Here is a 24,897-nt window from a genome sequence, read left to right on the forward strand (position 1 = left end):
CATGATGGAAGTGAGTGCTATGGGTCTGTAGTCATTCAGTGATGATGCTGGTGACTTCTTGGGTAGTGGTACGATGGTGGTAGCTTTGAAAATTGCTGGTATGATGGCTTGGTTCAGAGAGGTGTTGTAGATGTCTGTGAGGACGTCAGTGAGTGAGTCTGCACAGTCTCTGAGCACGCGCCCGATAATAATATTGTTGTTTGTGATAGTTATTTAAAATATAGTTTATATGTCGTTGTACGGGCCTATGGAATAATTTCAACTGCGGCGCGGCACACAACATTGTTGACAAAGAACGATCGACAGAAGACGAGAAATTTGATCGATGGATTTAATGATTTGGAGTGCCACAAATGGTTTGATAATATTGCTCATGTGATAGTTATTTAAAATATAGTTTATATATTGTTGTATGGGCCTGTGGAATAATTTCATCTGCAGCGCGGCACACGGCATTGTTGAGAAAGGACGATCGACAAAAGACGAGAAATTTGATCGATGGATTTAATGATTTGGAGTGACACAAATGGTTTGATAACATTGCTTATGTTATAGTTATTTAAAATGTAGTTTATATATTGTTGTATAGGCCTGTGGAATAATTTCATCTGCGGCGTGGCACACGACATTGTTGAGAAAGGACGATTGGTAAAAGACGAGAAATTTGATCGATGGATTTAATAATTTGGAGTGACACAAATGGTTTGATAATATTGTTTTTTATGTGATAGTTATTTAAAATATAGTTTAAATGTCGTTGTACGGGCCTATGTAATAATTTCAACTGCGGCGCAGCACTCGGCATTGTTGAGAAAGGACGATCAATAAAAGACGAGAAATTTGGTCGATGGATTTAATGATTTGGAATGACTCAAATGGTTTGATAATGTTGTTTATATGATAGTTATTTAAAATATAGTTCATGTGTCGTTGTATGGGCCTGTGGAATAATTTCAACTGCGGCGCGGCACACAGCATTGTTGACAAAGGACGATCGATGGATTTAATGAATTAGAGTGACACAAATAGTTTTATAAACGTGTTATTTATGTAATAGTTTTTTTTAAATACCTCTGAATGTTACATCAGGACCGTTCTCAGCTTCTCGTTTGTGTTTGTCATGTTAGCATAGCATCGTTTAGCCTGTTGTTGCTCGTTCATGTCTGTTCTTGGTCTTGGATTTTGTCGACTAAATTGGCCCCCGAAATGCGACTTATACTCCGGAGCGACTTATATATGTTTTTTTCACTTTTTTGGGCATATTATGGCTGGTGCGACTTATACTCCGGAGCAACTTAAAGTCCAAAAAATACGGTAGTTAAGGACCCAATTCCAAGTTACACTGTTATGTTCCCATTTTTGTTTGTATTTTCAAGTGATTCCCTTTCCCTAGTGGTACTAAAACCCTGCAGCGACCTGACATTGTGCATGTGCAAAATGCATGTACAATAAACAACATTACAGATGTCAACATCCTTGAGTAAGAAGTCATACTAAGAATATTATCATGTGGTTTTGTTCAGGCTGAACAAATAAAGGTATCTTTGGCTTTATACACTAGTCACTATAAACAATCATTGCCCCTTTTTAATCCTCAATAGATACACCTCTAACTGTACGATATGTAGACCTCGTTTTTAAAGCCCTTTCTAAGCAGATGCATATTTGCTTAGAACAGTCCTTCTCAACGGGAGGCGTGGTTACCCCAGGGACATGTTAATGAGGATACAATGTTATTCAAAGGAGTACTTATTAAATTTGATGGACAAATGATACTATTTATAGACACTGAGGAGAGTTGGGGGGCGGTGGCATGAAATATGTACTTCTTCCTGAGGAGGCAAAACAGAAAATAATTGAGAAGTACTGACATAGAACATTCATCTAAAGTATATGGATTTACAAACATTATGTATACGTGGCTGTGTTTCAGTTCTTAATTCTTATTAATATTATGTACTCCTCTCCCTCTCTTTGTCGAGGGGGAGCAAAATACTATATCTATGACAGTATGCACGCTTGAATAGGCAGTTATTAATGATGATAGCAAGTCAGTGCTATTGCTTGATAATGGTTTGTAACCCCAGACTAACCTCTATTCTGGAATCAACTGACCATGACTGGATGTTACTTCAGTTTTTAAATTAGCTATTCCAATTTGAGGCCAGGTTCAGGTCAAACCGTACATTTATGTAACTAACATTGTATTTTTTTTTTGTATCACATATCTACAGCTCTACAGCTCATTAAACTTTGGGAGAAAATGGCAGCTTGTTCATGAACGTGTTACCTCTACTAGATTCTACTGGTAAGTCAATCTTTAGATATCTTCACTTTATTGTTTTCCATTCCTCTCCTTCAAAGTCAAAGTCTGCTTTATTGTCAATTTCTTCACATGCCAAGATACACAGAGATCGAAATTACGTTCCCACTATCCCACGGTGACAAAACATAGTTCACAATGTACATACAAGTAAACAACACAAGAAAATAAAACAAGAAGGCACAAACAAAGAATAAATAAGAGTGATGAATAAATAATAAATAAACAAATAACACAATAAATAAGTACAGGACGCTACGCAGAAGGGGGAAGAGAGTTCAGGATACTAACAGCCTGGAGAATGAAGCTGTTGGTGGTCTGCTTATGCAGAACTGCTGAAGCCTTTGCTTGTGTTCTGCGTGACTTTGCTTAGGATATTAACAGTCAGTTTGGCACTCCTTTGTCCCCAAACATATCCGAATTTGTTTTTTCCTTTATACTAGTGTTTAAGCCAGGGGTGGGCAAACTTTTTGACTTGCGGGCCGAATTGGGTTCTAAATTTTGACCGGGGGGCCGAACCAGGAGCAGTTGGATGTAGTGTTTGTGTGAAGTAATATAAACGAGGTTTTGGTCTTTAGTAGGTAGTAAAGCGTGGATATTCAAAAAAAGTTTTTTGAAAAGAAATGCATTTATTAACAGCATTAAAAAAAAAAAAATCCCTAAAAAACTGCTATCAGTGATTCTCATAAAATACGACACTGTTATTATGAATAACAGTCTCCATCACTTCAGTGTCTGCAGGTCAGATTAATGAAAGATGTTTATCTTATGAGATCACATCAAACGGCAAACATTCTGACCAAATATATCATCTTGAAGAATCGGTGAAAGCATACATCCAAATAAAGTAATCAAAACGGCAACACGGTGAGGGGTATCTGAAAATCAGAGCACAGTTTTAACTCACAAACACCTAATAACAGAGGTGAGGAAACGGGAAACACTTCCTTAAAGTAAGCCTTAAGAACTTTACAGGTTAAGATTAGTCACAAACAGGTGGTGCATCAATGTCCTTGAGCATCCTGCATAGTTTGAAAATGAGAATGGTCGCTAGTTGCAATCCCTGCTATTTGTACAGATCATATTCAAAATGCATTTTTTTACAACAAACTTGAAAGCCTCCCTTTCATTTTCAGTGGTCTCCCTTTTTTTGCTAGTGTGTCATAGTCTGGAGTAAAATTTGTTGTGGCAATTCTTAGGAGAGATCCGAGGTGTTGGTCCGTTTACCTAGATCTGTGACGGGTTGATGTTGATGTTTATGTGGCTGAACGTCACGTCGCGTACGTCGAGCCAAATTGGCCACTCTTTTGATACACTCGGCACTCAATGTCCACCTTGTTTTCCTTGGGCGACTCATTTTAATGGAAGGATTCCAGGGGAAGGTTTGTGGGTGGCTTTAGCGTAAAACTGTATCCGAAAGCTCGGCGCGCAAATTACAAGAATGCTGTCGTCACAGCCCACCCTCTAAATTCGGCACTGAGACAAATAGAGCGCGAGTGCGCCATTTCCGTACTACTGAGTACGTACACGCACTTGTGAGTGTGCACCGAGCTTTCTGACACGGCTTCCGGTAGTAAATGCGCAGGCGAGTGGTTCCCCATCTACTGGGGAAACGCAGTCATTGCAGGCAAAATGACCGAGAAAAAAAAAAAAAAAGTTTAATAATACAATTTATTTAGGGTTGACGGGCCGGATTAAACGGTCCCGTGGGCTGGATGTGGCCCGCGGGCCGTAGTTTGCCCATACCTGGTTGAAGCCAACATTTATTGAGCCCAGGCATTTACTGTATTTACATTTAAAAACATCCAACAGTAGCTATGCCACCAAACAAAAAATTCTCAAAAAGTCTTTGTGAAGCAGATTTTTTTTTTTAATGTAAAAAGCTTCCCTTACTAAGGTGGTGTTCCTTGACAGACTGATTAATATATTACCCTTTTACCATACAATGGAAGAGCATCGATTTGTTCTGCCTGTATGGCTGATACAACTGGCAAAGACAATTGACCAAAGACGTTATTTTGTAGTAAATGAAGAATTTGAATTTGGACAATGTCCCGTGGCACACCTGATGATTTCCAACTGCATACTACTGTAATGCACTATGACACACTGGTTGGTAATCAATGCTTTATACTGTTGCATTTTATTGGAGGCAAGCGGGTCTAGATTTATTGAGATAATATAGTTGTATTCAGACTAATCTTGACTACAGTCTTGTATTCTTCATTCCAATGAAAAGACCCCCACACACACTCACGCGCACGCACGCAGTTAGTGAGTTTGCATAGCCCTTTATTCATTACCATCTTGTGTCAAACAGTCCTGTGATCTGTCATCTTCTCCCAGGTCTGTTCCCGGTCTAGACAAGGAGTCAGATCTTGTCCATATGGAGGCCCACACGCCAGATGGAAGTGAGTTTTTGCTACACATGCATCACTAATAATAAAAAAATATTTTTCATGGCAACAACTATAAGACTTGCTTTGAAAATAATCCCAGTGCATTATTATTTGTTAATATTGTCTTCTGCACTCCCTAACAGCAGGCACCCCCGTCCGACCTTGGTAGATATGTTTCTGCAAGTGTGAAACATTGCAATCTGGTAACTGTAATATCAGCACTGTTGCACGCCTGTATAACAGACAGGCTGTGATTTCATTTGTGGCATTTATTCACTATGGAATTCAAGTGCTTATTTGAGCCATTAGGCATTAGATAAAGAAAAAGTCCAAATGCAACAGCCAATCGCGTACATGCAGAAATGCAATTTATTTCCTTACTTGATTGGTAGTATACAAAACATTGAATGCATTTCTAAAGTCAACATGTAAAATAAGATTTGCTGGAACTGGTTACATTAGAATTTAGCATCACAATCAAACTTTAGCCTTTTTGTTATCCTTTACCATGCTTTGACCACCGATACAGTGGTACCTCGACTTAAGAATGCCTATACTTATGAACTTTTTGAGATACAAACCGGAGCCTCGCCAATTTTTTGCATCCACTTATGAACCAAATTTTAACTTCCGAACCGGCGCTCCAGCCCTTGTCGCCTTTGCTTGGCTATTTATTCCCTGTTTGACTCAGCACGTTAGCAGTGTGAAAAACAAGTTGTGTAGTTGAGTATGTCTCCTAAGACCATCGATATGAAACTTGAAATTATAAAGACGGATGGCATGGAATGCTCACGAGGGAGTATGGCCGGTGTTGTGCCAAAGTAGGCATCCGTTAAAATCCCCTGCTGTAGGAGCACATTGAGTAAAAGGTGGAAGACGTTGCCGTGTGGCAGACAGTGACAGCTTTTTTTCAACAAAAACATAAAGAACACACATTTTTGTTGGTCAATTTCCATCTTTAGATGCTAAATTCCAACCATCCATTTTCTGTACCGCTTTATCCCCTTGGGGATCGCGGGCCAGCTGGAGCCTATCCCACTTGTCATCGGGCAGTCGGCGGGGGACACCCTGAACCGGTTGCCAGCCAAGCGCAGGGCACTTAGAGACGAACAACCATCTGCATTCGTAGTCACACCTACGGACAATTTAGAGTGCTCAGTCAGCTTACCATGCATACTTTTGGGAAGTGGGAGGAAACCGGAGTGCCCGGAGCAAACCCACGACGGCGCGGGGGGGAACATGCAAACTCAAAAAAGGGGGAGGTGAAATCGAACCCACACCCTCTGAATTGTCAGGCGGACGTGCTCGCCAGTGGACTACCGTGCTTCCCTGAAGCTAGAATCCTTTTAGTTAATTATTTTTCCAAGCTCTCGCGTTCTGTGCCCAGTTCCCTCTAAGCTGCGCAGCTGCGCAATAGCGCATTGCTAGCACAGTCTCTGCGCACGAGAAACTATGCTGCATACAAAATAAAATTCAGCATAAACTGATTGATTGATATCTAATGTTAGACGTTATCTAATCTAATTAAGTGGACGAATAATTTTCTTTCTGTGCCTTATTGTAGTGTAAACCAGTGATTGACAGTGCCTGAAAACGTGCCGTGCAGGTTAGCTAGCTGCTAGCTAACAACAGTGCGGCGGAGTCAAGAGATTCCAACGCTAAGTGAGCTCACCCCTTATCATGGCGAAGCGAACGAGCAGCGACACATCCACTCGCCAAGCCAAAGTCAATAAGAGATGTTCTTTTAAGATGGAATGGCTGTAGGAGTGTGTGCAAATAAAAGAACAAATGTTGAAACTGGGTGTGATTTTCTCTTTTTCGAGTAAGAAAGGTCTACTATGCAAAACATGTAGTGAAGCCAACGTGGCAGGCGAGTTTACGGAGGTAATAATATGGACTGAATGGAAGTTTGGCTACCTCAACCGTCGCATTCAGCAGAAATGTCATTTGAAAGCTGTTGGAATTGTACAAAGACTCAAGATGGGACAGGGGATCGGTACATTATTGCGAGAGAGCGCAAAAGACCGACAGAAAAGGAACGAGCTGTCACACGAAATAAAATCCGACCCCGAGCAAGTTAAAGTTCTCATTGACAATATTTATTTATTTATTTATTTATTTATTTATTTATTTATTTATTTATGTGTTTGTTTGTTTGTTTGTTTGTTTGTGTGTTTAATCTGGTGTTGCACATAGTGGTCCAGTGTGCACAGGGAGCTTGTGTGTTTGCACAGACACTTGAAAAATTAGAGGATTCTGTGCGAGGTGCGTTTAATGACCACTCAATAAATTAGAGGAATCGGTACATTATTGCGAGAGAGCCCAAAAGACCGACAGAAAAGGAACGAGCTGTCACACGAAACAAAATCCGACCCCGTTAAAGTTCTCATTGACAATATTGTATTTATTCATCTATTTATTTATCTATTTATTTAATCTGGTGTTGCACACAGTGGTCCACAGTGTACACAGGGAGCTTGTGTGTTTGCACAGACACTTGAAAATTTTGAGGGAACATTGGTTCTGTGCGAGGTGCGTTTAAAGACCACTCACACGGTCAGAAAGCTTTGTTTTGTTTTGTTCACGCACCAAGGCAAAGATTTCCTGACTGTTTGCATCGAAAACCGAATATGCTGAGTACTGAGGCGATTGACTTCCGGGGTTCCACTCTATACGTCTGTGGCTTTGACTCACTTGCAACCCGTTATGATCCTCATTAGAGCTGTCACTATCGAATATTGTCAGAATAAAATGTTCTATCGCTTAATCGAATAATCTCATAAAATTTAATTTTTCATCTAAGTGTATTTTTATAAACTTTTTCTCCATTTAAACATTTGTTAACCGGTTGTAAAACTGTTGTTTATTTGGAAATGTTTATTTATTAAAAAAACACAAATAAACAACAATTAAACAATACCACACAAGAGGGATTATTGTTGTACTACTTATGAAACTTTTTGATACGGATTTTGTTACTAGTTCTGTGATTGTTTTCCAAAGTAAAAGCAGCTAACAAGTTTTGGTTAAACAATCAAGTCTATTTTCTTGATTGACTACACCAGGGGTGGGCAAACGTTTTGACTTGCGGGCCAAATTGGGTTCTAAATTTTGACCGCGGGGCCAAACGATGAACAGATGGATGTAGTGTTTGTGTGAAGTAATACAAACGACATGTAAAGGTCATTGCATAAAAGGTTTTGGCCTTTACTACGTAGTAAAGCATATATATTCAAAAAAAGCTTTTTGAAAACATTTATTAACAGCATTAAAAAAAAAAAAAACGTTTCACCAAAAAACTATTGTCAGTGATTCTCATTAAATACGACACTGTTATTATGAATAACAGTTTGCATCACTTCAGCGCCTGCAGGTCAGATTTACGAAAGATGTTTATCTTATGAGGCAAAATCACGTCAAACGGCAAACATTCTGACCAAGTACATCATCTTGAAGAATCAGTGAAAGAATACATCTAAATAAAGAACCGTATTGGCCCGAATATAAGACAACCCTGATTATAAGACGACCCCCTCTTTTTCAAGACTCAAGTTTAAAAATACTTTTTGAACACCAAATTTAATTTTTATACAGAATATAATTACAGTACATCTGAAACAAATGATTATAACAATATATTCGAAAGAAAAAGCATGTTATTTTTGCCTCATTCAAATCATGCAAAAACTGTCTATCACACCTTAATATTTGAACATTCAAATATGTAAACTAAAGTGCAATCACATTTGTAAATGAATGGCTTCTGGTTTTTGAAATGTAAATAAACCTACTGTTTCTCCGTTTTCCGTTATCTCTTCTTTTATTTTCTTCTCTTTTCTTTCTTACCGCTATTTTTTATTTTTCTTCTTCATGCTACCGCTATTTTTATTTTTATTCTTCGTGACAGGGGTTCACTTTGGCCTGGGGAGTTAAGTTCAGCATTCACTTTAAAGATATCTGGCGCCATCTAGCGTTGTGAATGGGTATAATGTCTAGACCCCGAATGTAAAACGACCACCACTTTTTCAGTCTTATTTCAATGCAAAAACACCGTCATATATTCGGGCCAATACGGTAATAAAGAAATCAAAATGGCAACACTGTGATGGATAGCTGAAAATCAGAGCAGAGATCTAACTCACAAACACCTAGTGACAGACGTGAGGAAACGGGAAACACTTCCTTAAAGTCGGCCTTAAGAACTTTAAAAGTTAAGATTAGTCACAAACAAGTGGTGCATCAATGTCACTGAGCATCCTGCATTGTTTGAAAATGAGAATGTTCGCTAGTTTCAATCCCTGCTATTTGTACAAATTATTTTCAAAATACATTTTCTTTTTACAACAAACTTGAGAAACTCCCCTTCATTTTCAGTGGGAACAGTGTTGTTGGTCTCCCTTTTTTTGGTAGTGCATCATAGTCTGGAGTAAAATTTGTTGTGGCAATTCTTAGGATATAGCCGACCGAGGTGTTGGTCTGTTATCCTAGATCTGTGACGGGGCTTTATTGATGTTCATGTGGCTGAACATCTGCTCACACACGTAGATCGAGCCAAATTATCCACTCTTTTTTTAAACCACATATGTCAGAGTCAAGGCCCGCGGGCCACATCCGGCCCGCGAGAAGGTTTTGTACGGCCCCTGGGATGATCTTGATTTATTATTAGAACCGGCCCGCAGACCGCAGCAAGCCGGCAGCCCGCAGATCTTTCACACGCACCAATACTACATTTCCCACAATGGAACGGTGAAGCACCGAGCAGTAGGCTGCTTGATTTCAGTGTTTATTAGCAAAGCAGTCGTCAGCATAACTGTAAAATTAACCCTCAGATACCCATCATAAATGGCAAAAAGGAAGGTGGACACTGAGAACCGGGGGTTTCAAACAAGGTGGGAGTCGGAGTATATGTTTGCGGAGGTAGCTGGAAAATCTGTGTGTCTTCTGTGTGGAGAAAGTGTGGCGGTACTGAAAGAGTATTATCTGAGACATTATGAAAAGAAACACGCGGACAAAAACAAGACTATAGACATGGAACAAAGGCTACAGAAGGCCGAGGAATTAAAACGAGGCCTCAAATCTCGACAGGCTCTGTTTTAAAAAAGCCAAAACACAAGGCTAGGCTGCTGTCAAGGCCAGTTTTGTTTTGGCAGAAGAGATCGCTAAATTAGCCCGGCCATTTACGGAGGGGGATTTCATCAAAAACTGTCTGATTAAAGTTTGTGTTTTTACTCAGTTCAAGTTTAAAACTTAAAGTTTAATATTTTTTTTCACTGCATGTTACTTATCCTTGAGGAAAGTGTTGTTTTTGATTAACAGATTTCTGCACTTTATTTTATTGTATTTCAATCCAATTATATTTTAAAAATATTTCAGTTGAGTGGATGATAGAAAATTGCTATTATTTTTTTCTTTGAAGTAAATTTAGCTCACTTTTGCTAAAATAGAAAATATAGGATGGTGCCTTGAATAATACAAGTTTCTTTCATTTAATGTTCATGTTATGGGGATTTTTATATAAAGGAAATTTGTCTTTTCTGTCTGTTGAAAATTAAAGATTATTGACAAAGCCATAAGAAAATATTGCTTTATTTATCTGATCATATTGGAATATATTTGTTAGGTTTTCAGTAGGTTCAATTAGGTTCACTAGACTACATGCGTCATTTAAAAAAAAAAAATTCAATGAACATTCGATCAGTCCGGCCCTCGGCTTGTAGCTAAATTTTTTATTGGGCCCTCCGTCCATTTGACTTTGACACCCCTGTTTTAAACACTCGCCACTTTCTTTTCCTCGGGCCACTCCTTTTAATATAAGGATTCCAGGGAAGGTTTGTGGGGTGGCTTTAGCGCAAAACTGTATCTGAAAACTCAGCGCGCGAATTACGAAAATGCTGACGTCACAGCCCACACTCGGAATTCGGCACTGATAGAAATAGAGCACGGAGTGCGCTGGGTCTGTACTACTGAGTACATACAAACACTTGAGTGTGCACGAGCTTTCTGACACGGCCTCCGGGAGTAAATGCGCGGGCGGTCGTTCCCCCATCTACTGGCGAAACACAGTCATTGCAGGGAAAATGACCCAACATTTTTTTTAATAATACAATTTATTCAGGTTTGGCTGGCTGGATTAAACGGCCCATGTCTGGACGACACCAATTGATGAATAATTCATGTTGACAGGCTGACAGTAGAGGATTTGGACAATTTTAAGTTAAAAAGGCTTTAAATTTAAAGGAGTAGCGGGTAATTTAAAAAGTGTCGATTAATAGATTAATTTCGACAGCTGTTGTGCTCATCTCCTCCTAAATCTCCCTTCACAGTATGTATAAATGATAACATTACAAAGGTCTCACTGTATTTCCAATCCACAGGTGTGCAGTATATCACTTGCAGAGCGCAGATGTGTGCAGAAGCCAACAGGAACTACCCCTTCCCTGGATACATTGACATCAGTTCACTGGTGGTTCAGGATGACTACATATTCATACAGGTGGGTATTAAAATAACTTTATGAGGGGCTAGTGGATTATTTATGCCAATAAAGGCCAAAAGTCACCTACCAGCAGTTTTTTACAGCTATAAAGCAGCACAAAATGTATACTGGTATTGTGTAAAAATGGAAATCGACAGGTATACATTTCTTTACAAAAAAGTGTTCTATGCGGCCTCACTTGTCTAAACACAGCATTTGGATGAATATTACGTTTTTGGGATATGAATTATGCAGCAAAATCAACTACCTTCATCCATCTCAGGGGGCGGCCATTTGCTGTTTGCTGTCTCCTGAAAATGACATCACAGTCACTTATTTGCCCCGGGCGAGGCTATCAATGGGATATTGTTTATCAACCTTACAAATTAGCTCCATGGGATCATTGAAATACATAAATTCTTGCACTGCTTGGAGACAAAAGCTCATGAAATAATTAAGTTTCCTCATTCTAAAATTAGGAGTAAAAAAATTCTAAATAGTTTTTGGTACTTTTGGTGTGAAAGTACCGATAGACACTTGTCACTTAAATTAACACATATGGGCAGTTTAATTAATTTTAGTCTTTAATTACCACATTTTTTAATTGGGTAGCAAAACTGATTATTGAGAGAAATCCATGCAAATACTTGGAGAACATTGAGGTCAGAGCTGATATTCAAACCCAAAACTTTCGAGTGATAATGCAGATGCGCTATCCAAGTGTAATACTGTTCTGCCCCTCCAAATCAATTCAATTGTCATGGAATTATTGGACCTCATGTGAAATGGTTTAATATGGTGTTAATTTAAAAATTAAATAGAGCTTACAGATTTTTGGTCTAAGACACAAGTATTTTAATATTTATCTATGCTCATACATTTTCACTGCCTGATTTGTTCAATTAATCATGATTGATGTGACAAATATATTTGAAATGGTAATGGTGGAACCTCAAAGTAACAGATGCAAATTCTAGTCTGTGTTTTAATTTCCACTACATCACGATTATTATGTATTATGACACTGGGTAAATGAGGGCTCATACATTTCTATTCAACAGAAAATGTCAGTATAATCACAAAGATGGTTTTGTTCAGTCTAACTCAAACTACATTATTATACTCTGAGCGCTAGGGAATCAATCAAGTTCAAGTTCAAGTTCACTTTATTGTCAAAAATCCTATGTAACAGGGTTACCACAGAAGTTTGAAATTGCGTTTGACCAGTCTCCAATGTGCAGTTTAACTAAAAACATTTAAATAAGACATTGACATAAATCTCTTTCTTTCTCACACACACATACACACTACACACACACACACACACACACACACACAGCTAACTTACTCATACTGAATTTACAATTTCTTTCTCTGACATATTCATTCACAACATAAACACAGACAATGCACACTTACACATTGCAGTCATTCAAACACTAACATGCTGATAAACGTGCAATACTATACAATAAAATACTCTCTCTCTCACATTCACACACACGCACACACACACGCACGGTGTGTAATAAGAGTATTGACAATACAGACCCACACACACACACACATACATACACAGCAGCAGAAGTACAATCAGTGGTCATAGAAGTAAAGTGTAAATCTGTATATAAGGTGCAAGAATAAAGTGCCAAGTGGCATGGTGACTTTGGAATGTTCGAGTGGTTTTCCTCAGTGTGTTCATGAGTCTGATGGCTTGAGGAAAGAAGCTGTTACTCAGTCTGCTTGTGCGGCACCGCAGGTTGCGGTACCGCTTCCCTGATGGTAGAAGGGAGAACAGTCTCTGTGCAGGATGAGTAGTGTCTTTGATGATGTTCATTGCCCTCTTGGAACAGTGTGAAGTGTACAGTTCCTGAATGGCTGGAAGGGGTGACCTGATGATCTTTTCTGCTGTCGTCACCACCCTCAGCAGTGCCTTTTTGTCTGCAGCTAGGCAGCTGCCATGCCAAACAGAGACGCTGCTGGTCAGGATGCTCTCAATAGCACCTCTGTAGAAGGTGGTGAGTGCAGAGGTGGGGAGGTCGGCTCTTCTCATCCTTCTCAGGAAGTGTAGTCGTGTCTGCGCCTTCTTGACCAGCGCAGTGATGTTGGTACCAATTCATTTTAAAGTTTATACTCCCTCTGGTTATCTTGCTATCGATCGCCTGCTCTTTCCCTTGATTGCATGTAGAACTCTTACTGTAGTGTTCTCGAAATATGTTTCTGCTAGGTCCGAGAAAGTTTGAGCTCTGTTTTGTAGTGTTGATGTCTATTTTAGTTCATTTTCTACACCAGTCAAAGAATAACTTGTCAACACAACATTACTGTTGGTTTAACTACTTAGACAAGTTTGGCTTCACATTTGCTTTAAAGGTTTTCCACCAAAACAATTTTGTTGACCAAAAATTTTAATATATAATATTATGGAAAGTGGGTGGCTCGGTGGCGCACTGGGTAGCATGTCCGCCTCACAGTTAGGAGGGTGCGGGTTCGATTCCACCTCCGGCCCTCCCTGTGTGGAGTTTGCATGTTCTCCCCGGGCCCGCGTGGGTTTTCTCCGGGCACTCCGGTTTCCTCCCACACCCCAAAAACATGCATGGTAGGCCGATTGATCACTCCAAATTGTCCCTAGGTGTGAGTGCGAGTGCGAATGGTTGTTTCTCTCTGTGTGCCCTGCGATTGGCTGGCAACCGGTTCAGGGTGTCCCCCGCCTACTGCCCGATGACGGCTGGGATAGGCTCCAGCACGGCTGCGACCCCCGTGGGGACTAAGCGGTACGGATGGATGGATGGATGGATGGATGGATGGATGGATGGATGGATGGATGGATGGATGGATGGATGGATGGATGGATGGATGGATGGATGGACGGATGGATGGATGGATGGATTATGGAAAGTGAGTGGTATGTGAAGGTATAATTTGGCCTGTGCTGCAGTTGTGAAACTGTAAACTAACCAGGGACCAAAAGTGAATACGCGTTGGAGCGATTTGGAAAAGGGAAACCAGACAAGTGATGAGCCAGATGAAAAGCTCTCAGGAAGAAAAGAAGAAGCATTTCAGAGACAATATTAGTAGTCCTACTTAAAATATGCATTTATTTGTACAATTGATTCACACGTGACAAGCCCACCTGGCATAATGTGTGGCAACAGGCTCACAAATAGCGTAATGAAGCCTTCATAATTGCCAACAAAAGCATTAATTAGCTTTCTTTCATGTCTCCCATTACCCCAAGATAGGCTTTTGTCATTGAACATCTTGCTGTGTCTCCAATAGAGAATTACTGGGACAGACAGTCTAGAAGACTCTACATTTCCCAGACAGCACACGAGGCTTAGTTGTGAAACTTAAATGTTTCCCTCAACAAATAATAATTGGACTATTGATTGTCCTAAGGCTTATTTACCGGTCCACTTTAGGATCCTCAAAGTGCATTGCAAGAACACCATCCTTTCAATGCAACCCAGGGCATATGAACAAGAAAATAGAACCAAATGCATTAAAGGAGAAGAACCACATTAATTTTATTTACATTATGTTGTGTGCCCCCACTTGTCTGAACGTGGTATTCTGATTAATATTGCGCTAGTGAAATAAGAGTTAAACAGCAAAATACACCCAGTTTTATATAGGATTTTTTTTTATTACGTCTCAGCTTCAGAAAAGTAAGCCATGTTTGGTTGTAGTAACTGGATACCTGGCAATTATGATGTCATTTTCTGTTGACAGCAAGTAGAAAAATGCTCCCTCCCCCAGGTAGATAATAACGGGTGGATTTATTCATATTCCACAAAAGATACATGAATCATAATATTGTGTTTTGACTAGTTGGGATGCACTAACATCACTACAAATATTTTTTTGGGGTGGACTTCCCCTTAAGATATGGTCGTTTGTCTGTCTCAAATAAATGGTACGTAACTCAGTCTGCACAAAGCATGACATACCACATCAAGGATTTGTGAAAACACCACCTACGCATTGTCTGATACCAGAATTGTGTTATTTAATATTTTGTAGAATATATTTTGTTTCCTTTGTAAGAGACAGACTCACCATTGATGTGAATGGTCAAATTAACTGACTTGCCTGAAATATTGACACAAACATCCCTTACTTCTTAGGAAAAGCAGTTTACTGCAACTAATAATAAAATAATACTGTGGAGAGTGTGCCTGGCTAATCCAGCAAACATCCAATATGTAATCTGTCATGGAGAAGAGAGATGCATTGCTGATGCAGCTCTTTTCATGATTGATTTATAATTTAATTCAACAAAAACATAATATAAATGATTTTAACAGCTAATCATTTAAAATGTGAATTTTTCATAATTTCAATCAGTTTGATCATTTGACATTGGACTTGCTGACACAAATTTGTGGGATGTTATTCTAATCATGAATTATTGCCTAATTCAGCGCCGTCATCCTTTTATTGTCTCATTTGCTCTAAACTGTCAAGGATTGAGTGGAGCAGGGTGACCAAATTCAGCTTGGACCAGGGTTTCTTGAAGGGAAGGGGGAAAATGAACAAAGGAACAGGCGGAAAGAGGCTCACGGACAGCAAGTGGGAAACGGAACTCCACTCGGACCAAGTGCAGACTCGGGAGAGGTTCTGACCGTGAGCCTCCACACGACACCCGGGGGAAGTAGACGAACAGGACAACAGGCGTGGACACAAACGGGAGGAAACAATAGACACCGACAGGGAGAAACACACGGGCAGAGTTTAAATACATAAGGTATCAAGAGGAAGCAGGTGACAGACATTACGGTGATGAAAGGGTTGTGGCTGAGGAAAGTTGCCGGCTGAGCGAGCGTCGTGTTACATGGACGTGACATACGTAAACGTACGTTAATGATAGCTTGTTGATGACATAGGAGAGCATGATGTTTGAATATATTTGTTTTGTAGCACTGCACCATATTGAAAAGAGCTTTAAATGATTAGTATTAGTATGTACAATAGCTTGTGCACAATATTCACAAGTACTGCAAGTGTTTTAGTCTACAATCATGGCTATACTCGAGGGACATACTTAGTTGTGCTTAGTTATGTTACCTAAACTATTGCACTAAAATATAATTATACATTAAGTGTCAAGTAACAGATTGATTAGAAAACAATTAATGGTGTAATGTTAATGTTGGTGTGCTACTGTATTAGTAGAGACGGAAATAATAATTGAAAAGTCTTACAATGAGCAATGATAGGGGGTACACTGTCACGATTCGGCTCCGCTCTCGCCCTGCTGTTTATGCCGGTCACATAATTTTATTCTGTCATATTTATCCGCCACACCTCAAAAGCCGGTCCGTGAAAATATTGTCTAACAATAATCCGCTCTGTGAAGCTGAAAGGGTTGGGGACCGCTGCTGTACAGGATAAGCAGTGTTGATTACTGTACTTTTTGAATCATAAATTATCCAATGTCAGCTGAAGCTGTCTTTGAATGTGGTGGGTGAATATTGTAAGCATTAACTCTTATGCAGTTGTCAGCATTCATTAAATGTTGTAAATGGTCGCCAAATGGTCGCCAGACATTAGCCAACGGTTTTAGTGTTTTATCCTGTCCCAAAAAGTTTGAAACATGTTCACAATTGCCTTGTGACAAGAAAAGTACAGGTAAATGTCTGGGAACTTTTTGGCAAACTTTGGCGACCTTGGCCGAACCCTAACCTTTGCTACCTTTGTAAACACTCAATATTTCGCAGCTCAGTGGTTTAGGGGTTTAACTTGAATTTACTACAATGTTGGTAATATTCATTGGTGGACACGTATATTTATATTCACAAATGGCCAACCCACTGGTCCATCATCATCATTATTTCAGGCCAGCCCAGTCTGTCACTCATTGTGTGAAGGCGAAGGCCTTCACACATATGTTATTCCTGTCCTTTATGATTATTCTACAAATTCCGCCCACTTTTTCGACACTTAACTACTTCAACATACTTCAACCGATTCACTCCATTCCACTTTTAACTTAATTTCAAATATTCATGACACCGTTGCTTAAATTTTTTTCATTCCAGAAATGTTCCGTTTTCACAAAATTCGCAAATTTCTAGCAACTTTTTCCCCATTAATTCTTAATGGCACATTCAACATTTGACATTTACGTTGTTCCAGTTTGAAATTCACGTCCTACAGCACATTCAAATCACATTGGGGACATTCCCAAAATTGGCAAGTTAAAAAAATTCACGTTTTCACGTTTAAAATTTGCGCAAAATTTCACAAAACTTCACGTTTCCACTTCTAATTTCTATATTTTTCAACCGATTCAACCCGTTCCAACTTTAAACTGTTCATCTTTCGCCTACCTCACAGGTGTCAAACACAAGGCCCGGGGGCCAGATACGGCCCGCCACATCTTTTTGAGGCCCGCAAAGACAAATTGTGCATCAAATTCGTGTCATTACTAGAATTGCAAATTGTCTTCACTTTTAATAATGAAGTGAAGTGAAATTTATTTTTGAACATAAGATTGACCAAACACAAAATAATTTTTTCACATTTTCACATAATTTCACATTATGCCAATAAGGCACATAAATCAACATGTTCAAAAAAGGAGAAGGAACAAGCTATTGCTTGTTTTTTCCTACCCCTTTTATACATCATAGTTCTCAACATGGTTGGTAATTAGTTTTTTCGAAGTACAGAAACCTTATTTGTCGGAGGAAGATAATTTTAGAAATGAAAAGCAGTTTATACAATAATATTCTGGAAAGAAAAATACATGAAAAAGATATGGACTACCGTATTTTCCGGACTATAAGTCGCTCCGGAGTATAAGTCGCACCAGCCATAAAATGCCCCAAAAAGTGAAAAAAAAACATATATAAGTCGCTCCCTAGTATAAGTCGCATTTTGGGGGGCAATTTATTCGACAAAATCCCACACCAAAAACAGTCATGAACGAGCAACAACAGGCTAAACGATAGCAACAACAGGCTAAACGATAGGTATGCTAACGTGACAAACACAAACAAAGAGCTGAGAACGGGCCTGATGTAACATATAGAGCGATTAAGGACAACTATTACATAAATAACATGTTTATAAAACCATCGGTGTCTTCCCAATTCATTAAATCCATCGATCGTTCAATACGATAGCAACAGGCTAAACGATAGGTATGCTAACGTGACAAACACAAACAAAGAGCTGAGAATGGGCCTGACGTAACATATGGAGTTATTAAAGAAAACGAATACATGAATAACACATTTATAAAATCATCGGTGTCACTCCAATTCATTAAATCCATCGATCGTTCTTTGTCAACAATGGGTGCGCGCGGCTGAGGGCGCTTGCACTTCAAAATATTCCACAGGCTCATATAACGATAGATAAACTATATCTCAAATAACTATAATATAAGCAATAATATTAGCAAACCATCCGTGCACTTTAAATCCATTAAATCCATCGATCAAATTCCTCGTCCTTTGTCAACATCGCCGCGCGTGCGCCCTGACGTCAGCCTCGTCTTTATTCCACAGATCTAGTATATAACTATATTGTAGCGTTAACAAAGTACAAGGATAGACGTGGGTTTGGTAAACAGCTCTTTATTAAACAAAACAAACTTCCAAGCGTGTGGCGGCGTGGACTTCCAGACACGAGAGCTCCATGGCATAGGACCGTGCGTGCGTAATGGCCATGTCCGAGCCCCATTGTCAGGTTCAAAGTACTGACTGAATATCAGAATAAAAGAAAATGATCAGTGAGGCGCATACTTGTGATTTTTGCTCCTGCTGACAGGGTGTAATTATTTATAACGGGACGGTCTGCGATTGACATTGTTTTTTTAATGCAAATAGCAATAGGAAAGTGAGGATCAATTCCAGAGGACCAAGCCCACAGTTGAAAACCCCAACAGGAAGTGTTAAACAAGGTGGCATTTGGAGGACGAATTTGACCATCAGGGAGTGTAAGAGTCAAAAGGAGGCTTGTGCCCTGATTCTTCAAAGTTACTCATTTAGCAAAGAACACAGCCTCTTCACTGGAACCAGAGGGCCAAAAATCTTGCGTTTGTGTGGTGACAAGGGTGCCCCAGTCGGTGCTAACCGGGTGACCAGTTAAATACCACCGAGCCATTTATCCCCAGTAGTGGGGTGACCATTTCGAAAACCTTTCAAACTTTTCATAGGTAAAATAATAGAAGATGTATTAGGAGCCACAGTAAACATTAATGAGTTATTGTAAGTTCAAGACAAAAGCCATGGCACACAAGTTGGAACGCGGACGGTTTCTGGTGTACAAACAACTGTCACGTGCTGGTGCCACCTGCGACAGGACCACACCCCCCTGTCAGTGGAATCGCCGTCACCTGCCACGGGCTCATGGACAGCGCTATATCAGCGCCGCCAGCGCAGACCTGAGTGTCAGTCTGTCCCTTGATGCTGCTTCGTTCATCATCCCTGAGATACTGACTTGCTTGACTATTGGAAATCCTGCAGAATCGCTTGTCCTCTCCAGCCCGATCGCCGCTCCAGCGCCAGCTGTTACCATCATCCCCTTCCACAATAAAGTCTGTCGCTACGCACTTGGCTGTACTGTCCGTTCCCTTACAGTACAGACTGACCAACGCTATGCAGCCAGCGAACGACGAGACTGCATTGAGCCGACTGGAGCGAGCCGAGACCGCCGTCAGCAGCCTGTCTGCCGACATCCGGTACCTGATCAAGGTTGGTCAGCAACAACAGCTACAGCAGTAGGAGATGGCCCAAGCCCTCCAGAGACTGTCGGTGGCTGCGTCCCCGGCTGTCACGGCACCCCCGCACCGCCCGTCTGCTGAGGCCAGGACGCTCGTGGACGTCCCGGAGCCCCGCCTTGGCAACATCGAGAAGTTTAACGGCGATCCCGAGCACGTGAGGGCATTCGTGACCAACTGCCCCATAATGTTCAGCCTCCAGCCAATCACGTTTTCGTCGGAATCAGCCAAGGTCGGGTTCTCCCTAACCCACCTCACGGGCGAGGCGTGGCTGTGGGGTCTGGCCGAATATGAAAGGATGGCCCCGGCTTGCGATTCCTTCGACGCCTTCGCGGAGGAATTGCTCTGCCTGTTCGACCCGGGATCCGCCGCCGAGGACGCCGCCGAGGAACTGGCGACGCTGCGTCAAGGTAGCCGATCGGTCGCGGAGTACGCCCTTAAGTTCCAGACGTTGGCCGGCAGCAGCGGATGGAACACGCCGGCGCTCGTTAGCACCTTCCTAAACGGCCTCGCTGAGTACATGAAAGATGGACTGGTTTCTTACGATCGCCCGCGAACCCTGAAGGGCGCGATGGACTTGGCGGCCCGAGTAGACCGGCGGATCCGGACGCGGCGGCGCGATCGGGAGAGGAGGTCCCCGCGAAACCCGTGTGGTCACATTCCTCCGTCTGCTGGGGACCCCCCAACCACACCACCCGCCGAGCCCATGGATCTGGGAGGGGCTCGGGTTCCCTCGGAGGAGCACCGTCGACGCCCCTCACTGGGCTTGTGTTTTTACTGTGGGGAGGGGGGTCATCGGGTAGCGGGGTGCCCGTTAAAAAGGCCGGAGCTCACGCGGCGTCGGGGGATCCGCGTGAGCTCGACCAGCACCGGCTCTCCCAGCCCCAGCACGCTCACGCTAAAGGCACGCGTCCAGTTCGCGGCGGGCGACCAGAACGTGGTGGCCTTGGTGGATTCCGGCGCGGAGGGGAACATCATGGACATTAGCCTGTCACGCCAGTGGGGTGTCGGCTTCCTCCCTCTGAGCCCGTCCATTCCCACACGTGCCATTGATGGCCGTCTGATTGGCGAGGTGGCTTTCGTGACGGAACCAGTTAAGTTACTGCTCTCCGGCAATCACCACGAGACCATCCAGTTTTTTCTTCTTTCCCTCCCAGGACAGCAGCTCATACTGGGGCACCCTTGGTTGTGGCAGCACAACCCGGTGCCGGACTAGGAGGTGGGGGTTGTTCGGCAGTGGAGCGAACGCTGCCATCGGGTGTGCCTGAAGGCGGCCACCAGCCCACTCGGCAGAGCCCCGCCCAGGTACAGTCCCGACATCCCCAATGTCCCAGCGTTTTATTACGAACTCAAGGAGGTTTTTAGTAAAGCCAGGGCCACTTCTCTTCCTCCACACCGGTCCTATGATTGCGCTATCGATCTGTTACCCGGCACCTTCCCTCCCAAGGGACGCGTCTACTCCCTGTCCGCTCCTGAGCGCCGGGCTATGGAGGAATACATCCGGGAGTCCCTGGCAGCCGGTATCATACGGCCGTCCTCTTCACCTGCGGGAGCGGGGTTTTTCTTCGTGAAGAAGAAGGAGGGCACGTTACGCCCGTGTATCGACTACCAGGGAATAAAGAACCAATACCCTCTGCCTCTTCTGTCTTCCGCCTTCGAGAGCTTTCAGGGTGCCACCATTTTCACAAAGCTGGATCTTCGCAACGCCTACCACCTGATCCGCATCCGGGAGGGAGACGAGTGGAAGACGGCTTTCAACACCCCGAGCGGACACTACGAGTACTTGGTGTACCGTGTGCGGCCCATCCATGAGAGCGCGTTGGCGCCGGCGGCGGACCGCCCGTTCCGCCGCCGCCGCCCCAGCTCGTTGATGGGGGCCCGGCTTACGCTGTCCGCTCCCTGCTCCGATCGCGGTGGCGCGGTCGTGGCCTCCAATACCTCGTGGATTGGGAGGGTTATGACGACGCGCACCGCTCCTGGGTTCCGAGCCGCTGGATACTCGACCGTTCGCTCATCACGGAGTTCCATCGCTGCCAGTCGGACCAACCGGGTCCTCGGCGCGGGCGCCCGAGGAGGGATGAGGGGACCAGGGGTGAGGGTCCGGGGAGGTCTTGTCCGCCGGTACCGGGGTCTTCTGCTCCCGCGTCCGTCGATCCTGCGTCTGGCGAGGTGTCGGACGTTTCGGCGGTGTGCTGACCTCCCCACCTGGTCGTCCGGGGTATTGCCTTCCTTTTATTTTGTTTTTGGTTCCTGGGGACGTCGGGAGCCGTCCCTTGTGGGGGGGGGGGGGTTCTGTCACGTGCTGGTGCCACCTGCGACAGGACCACGCCCCCCTGTCAGTGGAATCGCCGTCACCTGCCACGGGCTCATGGACAGCGCTATATCAGCGCCGCCAGCGCAGACCTGAGTGTCAGTCTGTCCCTTGATGCTGCTTTGCTCATCAGTCCCTGAGATACTGACTCGCTTGACTATTGGAAATCCCGCAGAATCGCTTGTCCTCTCCAGCCCGATCGCCGCTCCAGCGCCAGCTGTTACCATCATCCCCTTCCACAATAAAGTCTGTCGCTACACACTTGGCTGTACTGTCCGTTCCCTTACAACAACATGATCAAAAGGGGATTTTGTGTTGCACTTATGTCTAGCAATTTTTCCCATGAGCCGTATTGATTAGAATCAGCGTTGGTAGTTGCCTGAGAGAAGAATGTTCGAGGCTCATGGTACTCTATTCATACAAATAAAATAACCCCCGAAAAAAAAATATATAACAATAACACAAACCAGCAAAAGCAACCAAAAGCACATGGTAGACTTTGCGCAGGCTACAGCCCGATTAAAGCACTTTACGAATGACTCTCTAATGCTCATGTTTTGGATCTCCTCAGAGTCAACACCCTGAGCTTCGGGTTGGTGTCTTGGAAATTGGCTTCTGCTAGCTTTCGTGTCAACCCTGGATCTTGGCACCAGAATCAGGCACTATTACCAGACTTTGCTCACCTTCCGTACTTAGGTTGGGTCTGCGGAGATCACCTTTTTACAATGAGATAAATGCAGAAAACAAATAAATGCAGAAAAAACAATATTCTTTCCCTTCACATTTATGTAATTGGATATAAACCATATGTATTGTCTGAAACGGATACAATGGAGTCGGGAACTTTCCTCTCTGAGGTCTTAAATTGCCTTGTGAAAAAGCTGCAAAACCGTATGTTGTATAAATAGTTGTTTCACCATACCCCCCCGTCGAGACATGGGTGACCCCATGACTCGAAATGGCAGCCCATTTGAACAAGTTACGAGGCAAGACAGGTTTGCCCAAAGGTCACACAAAAAGACCATCAGTGTTTTTAGTTGCACCCCGCTTTTCCCAAGAGAGTCGTTCCTGGGAGGGGCTCTGAGACTGCATGTCAAGCAACACATCAGGGGAGATGTGTGACATCGAATCATGATCAGTGAGAGACGAGAGGACATGGAGCAGGCCTTCTGCAGCGGCCTTAGCGGATTTGTCAGCAAAAGCATTACCGAGAGAAACAGGATCAGAGCTTGCAGTGTGAGCAGCACATTTGCAAACCGCCACCTTTAAGGGCAGCTGGACAGCGTCCAAAAGTAGAAGTAGTAATATGGAATGGGTGACGGGCTTGCCCGTAGAAGTTATCATGCCACGGTTGCTCCACTGCTGAGCAAAAACGTGCACTGTAGCAAAAGCATACTGACTATCAGTCCAGATAGTGACAGACTTGTTTGCAAACAATTTGCACGCCTCAGTTAGAGCAATGAGCTCAGCGGCCTGTGCTGACATATAGGATGGCAGATTAGCAGCCTCCAAAACTTTGTCAGCAGTAACAATGGCATACCCAGTAAGGGTCACACCAAATTCATTTTTCTTAGAAGACCCATCAACAAAAAACCACATGACCATCTGGCAGAGGCGTATCTCCCAAATCAGGCCGAGCCTTTGCAATTTGTTGAGCAGCATCGACACAATCATGGAATTCGCCGTCGTCAGGAAGGGGAATGAGAGTGGCAGGATTGAGTGTCGTGCATCTTCCAACGGTCAGGTGCGGCTGAGACAGCAATGTAGCCATGCAGGAAAGATGACGTGCAGGCGACAGAAAACTCACTCACTCACTCACTCACTCACTCACTCACTCACTCACTCACTCACTCACTCACTCACTCACTCACTCACTCACTCACTCACTCACTCACTCACTCACTCACACAGGTGTTAACTAATTTGTAATTATATTGCAAGCAATTTAAACTCTAATGGAATATGTGGATGTCCATATCTGTTTCATCAAATTCTAATCCTACTTTACCTTTGTATAAGGCACAGGTGTCAAATTGTGCTTCATATTCATGTGTCATTACTCGAATTGCAAATTATCTTCACTTTAAGTAATATTTTAATTTTAAATATTAGACCAGTTTTTATTTGTCTGATTTGAAAGTGAGTTACTCGTCAGCTTGTTTTGCAGCTCCCACAATATGAGGTGCTCACACATCTACTCGGGTAGCCCTCCAAAAGAAGCCATGACTACACTGCGGCCTGCGAACAAATGAGTTTGACACTCCTGGCACAAGGGATAGCCTTCTCATTGATCAATCGCGTATCTTAAATCATGCTTTTCCTCCTTTGAAGCGACTATGTACTTCAAACCCAAACTGCACCATTTTATAGGGAAAAATGTTGTTGAATTTATTCGTTTTCGACATAATACTGGTCGCAAATTTGCATGTAGAGCATTTTTGAGTTGTTGATCATAGACATCAGTTGAACACTCTTTCTGGTCTGTGTCTAAAGTCTTCAAACAACTCATCTTCTTTTTGTTTAGTTCGGCCAATGTCTGTGTAATTTGCTCTACGTTGGAATTTTATTTTTATCCTGCCCAATAGTTGGTCAATTTGTATTTGTAATGGCACCCCGTTATATTCCAATGGACGGCCCTGGAGATCAAGAGGACTCCAGGTG

The 24,897-nt window shown here is 42.6% G+C and overlaps 1 protein-coding gene across 2 annotated transcripts in view; it reads left to right on the top strand.

Moving 5' to 3' along the window:
- The window catches only part of sorcs3a (sortilin related VPS10 domain containing receptor 3a), a 357,551-nt gene that overhangs the window by 208,522 nt on the left and 124,132 nt on the right, over nt 1–24,897 (top strand). For both annotated transcript variants that reach the window (XM_049721519.2, XM_049721518.2), the window contains exons 5-7: nt 2,235–2,308; nt 4,670–4,734; nt 11,097–11,215. In XM_049721519.2, the coding sequence (XP_049577476.1) occupies nt 2,235–2,308; nt 4,670–4,734; nt 11,097–11,215 (258 nt within the window). The remainder of the gene's footprint in view (nt 1–2,234; nt 2,309–4,669; nt 4,735–11,096; nt 11,216–24,897) is intronic.

The sequence above is a fragment of the Syngnathus scovelli genome, chromosome 5 (assembly GCF_024217435.2).
Source record: "Syngnathus scovelli strain Florida chromosome 5, RoL_Ssco_1.2, whole genome shotgun sequence".
NCBI lineage: Eukaryota > Metazoa > Chordata > Actinopteri > Syngnathiformes > Syngnathidae > Syngnathus > Syngnathus scovelli.